This window comes from Convolutriloba macropyga, chromosome 1, assembly GCF_964194025.1.
Source record: "Convolutriloba macropyga chromosome 1, txConMacr16.3, whole genome shotgun sequence".
NCBI classification, from domain to species: domain Eukaryota; kingdom Metazoa; phylum Xenacoelomorpha; order Acoela; family Convolutidae; genus Convolutriloba; species Convolutriloba macropyga.
The window spans coordinates 16,143,287-16,153,556 of record NC_134468.1 but is presented as its reverse complement, the minus strand read 5'-3'; the positions used below and the strand labels follow the sequence as shown (position 1 = coordinate 16,153,556).

At 41.6% G+C, this 10,270-nt stretch overlaps 1 protein-coding gene across 1 annotated transcript; it reads right to left on the bottom strand.

Annotated features, from left to right (window-relative positions):
• Nucleotides 1–4,303: 4,303 nt before the first annotated feature.
• LOC142357685 (uncharacterized) lies at nucleotides 4,304–4,960 on the bottom strand. The gene has a single exon (XM_075409509.1). It carries the CDS (start codon nucleotides 4,958–4,960, stop codon nucleotides 4,304–4,306), a length of 657 nt encoding a protein of 218 aa, XP_075265624.1.
• Between the last annotated feature and the right edge of the window lie 5,310 nt (nucleotides 4,961–10,270).

The window sequence follows — 10,270 nt, the reverse complement described above, 5'->3', positions numbered from 1 at the left end:
AATTGATAGATTTCGCCTTCTCAGAAAGGTGGAAGCACTTTTTTGAGCACAAAAATTTCTGAAAAAGGGATAAAAACATGTTTTTTTGCGTGCTGTGTCAATTTCCCTTATAAAAAACGTAAGGGAAATTGTAAGTTTTTATTGGAATTGTAACTTTTTCTTAAAAGTTTTTTGACACAGGGTGCTGTGTCAATTGACATATGATGATCACTAGCTTTATTTTTCCGTACATTATTGGCTCAGTTAGTTCCTGTTTTGTGATTTGCTCAATTCAATTTGTGCGTTTTTGCGCAAGTTCAAAAATAGCTCTGATAGGATTTGCAAGGTATTCATTTAAAAAATTGGTTAACAATCAAAGGATAATTGACTGATAAAAACAATCTTGTGGTCACGACCAAAGTTTTAGCCCAATGCGAGAAAACAAATTAGAAATTAGTCAGTGCATATTAAAAATGAAGCTTAATACACTAAAGTTTGAAAAAAAATCATTGATCAAAAATAGATGACATAATGTTGGAATTATAACTTTTTTCTTGCAAGTTTTTTCTTTTGTCAGAAGAGATGTTTTACTCTAATAAAACTCTAGGTGTGTTTTCACTTATTGCTGTTGCTGAAAAAAAAATTGTGAAAATCAGCTTTGAACTCAACTGGATATGAAGTCATCCAACATTTGTCCGTTACACATTGTCGGCATTCTATGTTTGTAGTTCATAATTTTTGTACAACGAACCACCAATTTGCAGTAAAGTTAGTGACTGCAGAAATTAGAGATTCAAAATTTTGAAGAGCATGCAAAAATGAGAAGAAAAACAAAGACAAGAAAATTGGAGGGAAGATTCTGAAAAAAATCAAAGCGAGCAGCTAAACTATTTCATTTTATCTGCATCAAAAATTCAAAGACAAAATGAAAAATAACGAGTTGTGGTCCCCGTTAAAGTTTACTTATGATCACGCCATCAAAAAACAGACGGAGTTGAAGTGCTTTTGAAAGTTACACGTACAAAGACAAGCTCATGAAAACAGCTAAAATCGGATTACAACAGATTTTGAACAGCAGGAAATCTTATATTAGTATATGACATTACGAAACTAAGAGCGATTTAATAATATCATGCGAAATATCTCATCCTTTGATTGTTTATCAATTTTTTTGATGAATACATTGCAAAACCTACCATAACTATTTTTGAAATTGCGCAAAAACGCACGAATTGAATTGAGCAAACCACAGAACAGGAACTAACCGAGCCAAAAACATAAACAAAAATAAGGCTAATGATCATCATATGTCAATTTGAAGAAAGTCATAGACGCACCAACTGAATTGAACAAAAAACTGCATGACCATAACAATTCAATTCCCGGCGCGAGGTCGGGTTGGAGTCCACTGCTGAATCATTAAATCTCAATTATTTTATTTTCCTGTCAAGAATTCTGGTCATGGCAATTTTACACTGTTCATTCTGGAAAATTTAGCAAATTCTGTTTTTTTCCTGTACAATCTGACTTAACCACTCACAAATTTCTGCTAAGACTGCATTTCAAGATGAAGACTCACTGACTTCTTGCTGATCATCATGCAACACACGATGACTCATCGCTCAATTTTAGTGTTCAGAATGAAAAAAATGGTTATTTACTGCTCATACTGTGCTCATGGATGATCTAATCTGGACTCTCTATGGTCATCCTGATCTGTAGGAAGATCTACCAAATGTCATAGAATAGGCTTAAAAATTTTTTTTTTCAATATAAAATGACCAATTCTGATTAAAAAATTAAATTTTCAAGCCTTTCTTAATGAAAATTAGTGAAGTAGTCCTCTATAATGATAAGTTTTCAGTTTTTTCATTAACAGTGCGAACTCGGGGAAAGCGAACTCTTGGGAGGTATTGCGAACTTTGGCGAGTGACCTCTCTCTGTGGTGGGTGTGACCTCTATCATCTCTATCATCCTGTGGTCACTTCGAGGAAACTGTTTGTGATATTGGCTCAGACGAACCCGTCGAATCTCCGTCCAATGGGTCTGACAGCATCCAGAAGTGTCACTACCTGCCACCTTTGGAGATTTTGCAAGTTCACCATGACATCAGATGATCCACAATAAGGTGACAACGTCCGGTTTTGTCCAAACACAATCCAATTTGATGGTTCATACATCTGAAACAGATCTGAGCAGCCAACAAGAGAAAATGAAAGCAGAATATGAAACACCGAATGTTGGGGCTGCTCAAGAATCTCTGCGGAACCCAATCTTCACGGCCTGGTTCTCGAGTTTTACGCCGGCCTGGTTATTCACTCGATTGCAATCGACTAACACTCGCGTAGTAACTATTAGTCGCTCAGTTGTAATGAAGGACTGTAACTTTAATTTTTTGTGATTGAAGTTAAGAAAATCCTTAGTGATAATCTACGTCCAATCTCGTGCTGAATGTTGTGAGACTTCAGCCCAAAGCTAGTACTGTTGCTGACTTTGTGTAAAGAAAGCTCAACCAACTTATAACGCGCGAGATCTTAAGATCTAGCAAAACTTAGAATAAAGACTAAAGTTTGATGAAGAATCAAATTATAATCAATCTGAGAGCCAACTGCTCTTGGTAACAGTTTCTAATGCCTCTAAATACAATATGGTTGCACTATTCAAACAATTGGGTTAAAGTAAATAATCCGCTCAACATCATTCATAACATCACTATCACTGATCTCTGATTGGTTAATCGAATAAAGTGATTTAAGTCAATATTTACATAGTAAATTTCAAATTACCGCACTATTTGCTTTTGTTGACATAAACACTGATGGTACGTACGTAACACTAGATGCCTCAAATGTATGATAAATAAGACCTTTAATAAACACCTAAAGGATCATAGGATTAACAATTCAAGAAATTTACCAATAGCCACACTTGTAGGTAAGTGCTGATAGCCACACTTGTAGGTATGATGCAATAATGTTCGTTGGGTCCATGCATAGCTTAAAGCTAACCCTAACCGTCTGTCATAACCTCGGGTTGCTCAGGTTTTCCCTTCCCAAAATTGGGGGGGTGGACAAATTTTCAGTCCCAACTTGTAAAATTTTTCAGTTTTGGCCTTTTTTGAGTTTTGGCGAAATTTTAGGTTTTTGAGTTTTGATTTCATTTTGGTTGGTCTGATGGCTCATGTTTCGGTTTTTTAGTTGCGCCAACATCGCCGGCCCTGTTTTCGTTCTCGGAAACACCATCATAGAAGACTGGCGCCAATTCCACTACCGGCCTGTTGAATTCGCCATGTGCCATCTTGAGTCTCGCTGATCGTACGACGTCATCGTGGCCTTTAAAGACTTGGATGACTCGTCCCATCTTGTACTCACATCGTCTCACTGACTCGTCTACCATCCAAACATGTTCTCCTTCTTTCAGGTTTCTCACATGTTCCTTTGACCACTTTGACCTCTGGTTCCATTGTGGAAGATATTCACCGTCCTTCTCTTCCAGATCATGTCGGCATATGCTTGAGCCGTTTTGAAGCATTTTCTCAGGTCATGGTAGCGCTCGATGGATGGATGGCATAAATGGTGCACTTGCACTTTCCCGTCCTAGCAAGAAGTGGTTTGTTGTTAGCGCTGTCAGATCCTCTGGATCGTCACTTACTGCTGTCAGGGGTCTTGAGGGTTGAGAGTTTGTTCCACAAGACACATGGTTGTACTGAGTACCTCGTCTGTGAGGCTTCGGTGGTCCAAGATTGCAATCATGACCTTCTTGCAAACTTTGAACCAGTCTTTCCCAGATTCCACCAAAGTGGGGCGCTCCAGTAGGGTTGAATTTCCAAATGATCTTTTTCTGAGCTAAGTCACTTTCAATTTTAGCTCTGTCCCATTCGTCCATGAATGCTTTGAGTTCCTTGGCAGCTCCGACGAAGTTTGTGCCGTTGTCGCTGATGATGGTACTTGGGTAGCCACGTCGTGCGATGAATCTTGTCACTGCCGCTAGATATGACTCGGTGTCCAATGACTGGGCAACTTCGATGTGTACTGCTCTGAATGTCAGACAAGTGAAGAGGCAGCACCATCTCCCCAAGGTACGCCGTAGGAATTTCACTTCAATGGGTCCGAAGTAATCGACTCCGGTATGGGTGAATGGGAGAACATGTTCTTCAAGTCGTTCTCGTGGTAGGTCCGCCATTGGTGGGTGGAATGGGTTGGCGTTCCTGTGTCTGCATTTGATACATTTCCACTTCAGTTTTCGTAACACATTTCGTAGTCCAATGATCCAAAATTCTTGTTGAAGCATGTTTCTCACGTATTCTGTGCCTTCGTGTAGGTTGTCACGGTGAGCTCTCTCCAACAGAAATTGTACTACTGGATGCTTCGCTGTCAACAGTATTGGTTGTTTTGCATTGTAATCGAGGTTTGAACGCTTCAGTCGACCTTTCACTCAAATTGTTCCATCCTCCTCTATGAATGGTGACAATTTGGCGATATTCAATGTCTTGGAGATTTCCTTGCTGTTTGTTATCGACTTCGAAACATTCGGGAAGCTTTCGGCTTGAACAAATCGCAACAGAATTTGTTCTGCTCAATGGATCTCGTCTGGTTTGAGAGTTCGTCTTGAACCTCATGCAGTAGGCAATAAAGTTTCTAATTCTATTGAAGCTGCTGTAGCGGTCCCAATCAAATGTTTGATGTAATTTAGTTTCTGCGGCTACAGTACCTGTAGCTTGCTCAGCTTCAACTTTGTTCAATTGGCACCACGGCTTTGGCAATTTTTCTTCATCTGTGTGGAGCCATCCCGGCCCGTTTAACCACACCGACTCATTTAGGCCTTCGATAGACATTCCTCTATTGCCGATGTCCGCAGGGTTCTCGATGCCTTTAACTTGTCTCCATTGATCCATGGAAGAGTTCTCCAGTATTTTTGCTGCTCTGTTTGCAACAAACACTTGTTGCCTCTTGTGAGCTGATTGTAGCCACTGCAGCACCATTGATGAATCAGTCCAATGATAGACTTTGTCGATTTTCACATCATGTTCTCTCAGTATCTGCGTCTTTAGACGAACTCCGTAAACTGCGGCTTGAAGTTCTAACTTCGGAATTGTCGTGTGTCTGATGGGTTCTAGCCGGTATTTTTCCAATTACATAGATCAGTTTTAGCGTTATTTCATCCTGCAGATATGCCACTATGCAAATCGCTTCTTCTGATGCATCTGTGAAGATGTGGAGTCTCAACTTTGTATATCCGTTTTCGAAATAAAGTCAATTTATTGACATCGTCCTTATTTCTCTCAACTCCTAACACCAATCACTGAACAGTTTTGAGTGTTCTGCTGACAATTCCTTGTCCCATGCTTGTCGCATTGCTGCCCAAATGATTTTGAGCAGAAACCGCATTCGTATCGTGAAGGGTGAACATATCCCCAGTGGGTCAAACACTGCTGAGACAAAAGATAGGACAATTCTCTGAGTTATTTTTGCTGGAACCTCTTGCTCAGTTCCACAACAGACAATGAGACTATCTGTGTCCAAATTCCAGTTTAGTTCAAGTATTGATGATGATTGTGGTTCAGCTTCGAAAGTTTTCTCAACATTCGTTGATCTGTCTGTCTCTGGGATCTGTGACTTGACCTCTTCGTCACTTGTTATCCATTTCGTCAGTTTGAATCCACTTTTGCTGAGTACGCCTCTGATTTTCTGGTAAATTTGGGTTGCTTCTTGAGGTGTTCTGACTGACTTAAGGAAGTCGTCTATGTAGAAGTTGCGCTGAACCGTTCTGACGAGATTTTCGTCGTTGTTCGCGTTATCTTTCGCCACTTGATGCAGAGCGTTGTTTGCACAAGTTGGCGAACTCTTTGCCCCAAAAACGTGTCGGGTATACTCGTAAACTTCTATTCGCTGTTCTGGATTGTCTCTCCAGAGAAAGCGTAGGCATCGGCTATCAGCGCTTGGGACACCAATTTGAAGAAACATCGCTTCTATGTCGGCTGATAGCGCTATTTGATGATCTCGGAATCGAAAAATTATTCCGACCAGACTCTGTAGCAGGTCTGGTCCAGAGAGAAGTTGATCGTTGAGTGCCACACCTTGCTACTGGGCTGCCGCATTGCACACTCTTCTGACTTTCTTCGGCTTATGCGGGTTGATGACGGGATGATGTGGCAAATACCATTGTAGTTCGTCTCTGGTTTCGTTCAGTTCAATTTGGTCGAATTTGCGAACGTAACAAGCTTTGACATCGGTGTCAATTGTTTCCTGATAGCGTTGTCGTAATGTATCATCCTTCTGTAGACGTTGTTCTAGGGACCTGAGTTGCCCCATTGCAGAGTAGAAGTTGTTCGGCAACTTCACTTCGTCCTCTCGTCACAGAAGTCCGACTTCGTATCTTTCACCCGTGAATCGCGTGTTTTGTTCTAACGTCTTGATTGCTTGTTGTTCGTCTTTTGAATGGCCAGTGACATCGCAGTTGGAGGCGTAGGACTCGATATCCCACCACTTACTCAACTGGCTTGCTAGTTTGTTTTCTGACACTGAGGTTGCTGTAGTAGCAAGAGTTGCTGCTTGCTTCGCTGGTACGGGTCCACTTAAGGCCCATCCTATTTTCAATTTCACTGCCCACGGTGTAGCCTTGTCGTCTGACCTCTTAAACTCTAATGGGTGATGGATGTCATAGCTGTCTTGTCCAAGAATAACTTGAACATCGTTTAGATTGTAGCTCTGATTCGGCAAGTTCTTCAAATGTGGGTAGCGGTCTTTCAATTATTGCAGATCAACCATTTGGTCACCCAACTTCAGTTTCTGGTGCACATAGAACTGCACTGTTGTCAATGGCCGTGACTTCGCGTGTGTTGAAACAGCTATCGGCACTATTTCAGTCTTGACATATTCAGATCCGTGGATTCCTGCTACTGACAAGGACGCTTTTCTGCCTTGCAGCTGCAGTGTCGATACGATTGACTTGTCCACAAATGAGATTGATGATCCTGTATCACATATCGCCAGCACGTTCAAGCTGTATTTTCGTTGACGAGCTTAATTCGCACTACAGGTAGTCCTCCTTGTGTGATGTTAGTCGCTAATGCCGTTGTGGCATCTGACACATTTGTTGTAGTCTCCTTCTTTGAGAAGTCACTGTGCAAGAGTTTGTTGTGTCGTCGTCCACAGTTGGGCACACTGCAAGTTCTACTTCTGCAATCTCTTGACCGATGACCAGGTCTCAGACAATTGAAACACAGTCTGAGCTTCTGAAATTGCTCTCGTCGTTAATTCAGTTTCATTGATTTGAATTTCTCACAATTCCATGTAGCATGCTGTCCATTTTTGAATTGACATTCCAAATTCTTTGGTTTTGTAGAATCTTCAGCATTTGATGCGAATGTACCTGTTTTTGATTTTTCCCGACTTTGAAACTTAGAGCTTGTCTGAGCTAACAAGTCCTGATGTATAAAAGCTGTTGATTCTAACCAGTCTTTGAAGACTATCAAGTTTGCTGGCATTAGTTGGTGATCCTGTAGGTGACGTAGCCACTGCTTCATAAGCTGAAGCGAAAATTTTCTGGTAGCTGACCTCAGGACTCCCTCCGACTCCAGGTCAGGTTTAAACCCAAGCCTGGTCAAAACGTTTACTGTGTTTGTGACTACGATTGCAAACCGAACAATGCTACTGGAGTCATCGTGTCTAACTGGAGGATGAGTGTAAATCTTCTTCAGTTGAGCTTCGACTATAACTATCGGTCTGCCAAACCTTTTGCAGAGAACATCCCAGGCTTGATAATATGACTGTGAGCTGAAGCCCAATCCAGATATTGCTGCTTTCGCCTGACCCGCGAGGCTGGTCTTCAGATACTCCATCTTCTCAGTATCACTTAACTTCTTCTGATGAACAATGACTTCGAAGAGTTCACACCACTCAAGCCACTCTAGAGGATCTCCTGAGAACTTTGTTAACTTCAGTTTTGGTAATCCTCTTGAGCCATCACTCGGCACTTGCTGATATATAACTGGTGGTGCGGGTTGGCTCAACCTCTTTTGGTTACGACTCTCCATGGATCCGTTGCGAGAGTTGTGTTTGGGACTTTGACTTCTCTGCTTGTTTAGCACTGTTGACGTTCCTTGCTGATGAAACGTCGTCCTGGACAAATGCACTGGGGGATCTGTCACCCTAATTGATTTAGGGATTTCTGATCTCTTTAGAAAGCTTGGTTCCTGTCGTGGGGGGTGAGAAGATTCCTACACCCGGTTGGAACAGCGTGGTAGTTTTCGGGTATGCACTGAACCGTTTGTCACTTCTGTCCTGTGTGACATTCTTAGGAGGTTCGACAACGTTTGGTGAGAGTGGCCAGCTAGGACCGGACCACTCGGCTACTGACTTGAGCTATTCCTGCGATATTGCTGGCTTTCGTCTGGATGCGACACTTTCGAGGTCACTTGCTTCTGATCCGGATGCTCTTGAGCTTCCCTTAGTCAGCTCCAGTTTTAGAACTCTTTATTCTTCGTCAGCCTCCGCCTTCTTTCTCTCATTTTCTAAATCTTGCTCATGCTGGCGCAGGCGCAATTCGTCTTCCTGTTGTTGCAGTTGTAAACGTAACTCTTATTCTTGTTGTTGCTGTTGTAACTCAAAGCGTAATTCCTCTTGCCGTTGACGCAATTCTATTTCCGCACGTTCCTTCCTTAGCTGACTTTGACGCTCTCGCAGCCGTTGATCGGCTTCCATTTTTGCTCTCATGTTTTTGAGCTCTAAGTGGTCAATCTCGCGCCTCCTTGATGAACATGAGTTGGCAATACTGGGTTCTTTTCTACTTCGGTGTGTTTCAGAATGCCTAGAGGAGACTTCAACGTTCTCTTCGACATTTTCTGTCACTGCAATTCCTGTGTCAACTACAATCTCGTTTGGGCCAGTATCACTTGCCGACGATGTGGTTGACCCCAACGATGTTTGATTTCCACTCTCTGCGGTTTGCTGGTACTTTTTAAGTAGATCTGTATAGTAAGTCCTGTTGTTACTGATCACCATAAAACCATCCAACTCGTACGTCAGGCTTCACAAGTTGAATAGCATCTGCAGAGTTTATATCTAGGGTCGTCAGCAGCTCCTCCAATTTGTAAAACAAATTTCTTTGAGGTGGTCACTTAGATTTTCCTTTTTAAACTCTACTTCCAGTTTGGACATTTCTCTATAAAATGACGTGAACTTTTGTTCAAGTTTGACAAGTCGGATCGCGGCTTTACTATTAATGACTTCAGTGCGACACTCTTCAATTTTTTTTTATTGTGGTACCTTTTCGACGAGCCATTGCAGTACGTTTTTCCTTTCGCCCAACTTTCGCTCAGTGCCGGCGTCGAAGTTTTCCAAATATTTCGGCTTCAGTATTTGCCTCTGTTGCTGTCTGTTTTCTTCCAGTTCATCATATGTCTCAAAGAAGCATCGATATACTCTTTCAGCTGTAACTGTTTTAATTTGTGTTAGTTGCGCTTTTACATCAGCGCATTGCCGGTCAAACGTCTTCAGCAATTCGGTCTGCTCCTTTTCTAGCTTCTTGAGTTGGCCTGAAATCTTGTAGTCAGTCGTTTTCCATCGTCTATCGGGGCTGTTTCCAGCCATCGTAAGGATTTTGTTCTGGTCCACCAAATTGAATCAATTTGTCTCTGTTCCTGTCTTTGTTGTCTGGATCACTCTTATCCAGATTACTGCTCTCCAGGTCACTGTTGTCCGGGTATCTGTTCGGGTTGTCGTTGTTGTCCGGGTCGGCGGACCAAATGTTGCGGATGCTCAAGAATCTCAGCGGAACCCAATCTTCACGGCCTGGTTCTCGAGTTTACGCCAGCCTGGTTCTTCACTCGGTTGAAATCGACTAACACTCGCGTAGTAACTATTAGTCGCTCAGTTGTAATAAAGGACTGTTACTTTAATTTTTTGTGATTGAAGTTAAGAAAATCCTTAGTGATAATCTATGTCCAATCTCGTGCTGAAGGTTGTAAGGCTTCAACCCAAAGCTAGTACTGTTGCCAACTTTGTGTTAAGAAAGCTTAACTAACTTATAACGCGCGAGATCTTAAGATCTAGCAAAACTTAGAATAAAGTCTAAAATTGATGAAGAATCAAATTATAATCAATCTGAGAGCCAACTGCTCTTGGTAACAGTTTTTAGTGGTTCTAAATACAATATGGTTGCACTATTCAAACAATTGGGTAAAAGTAAATATTCCGCTAAATATCATTTATAACATCACTGTCACTGATCTCTGATTGGTTAATCGAATAAAGTGATTTAAGTCAATGTTTACATAGTAAATGTCAAATTA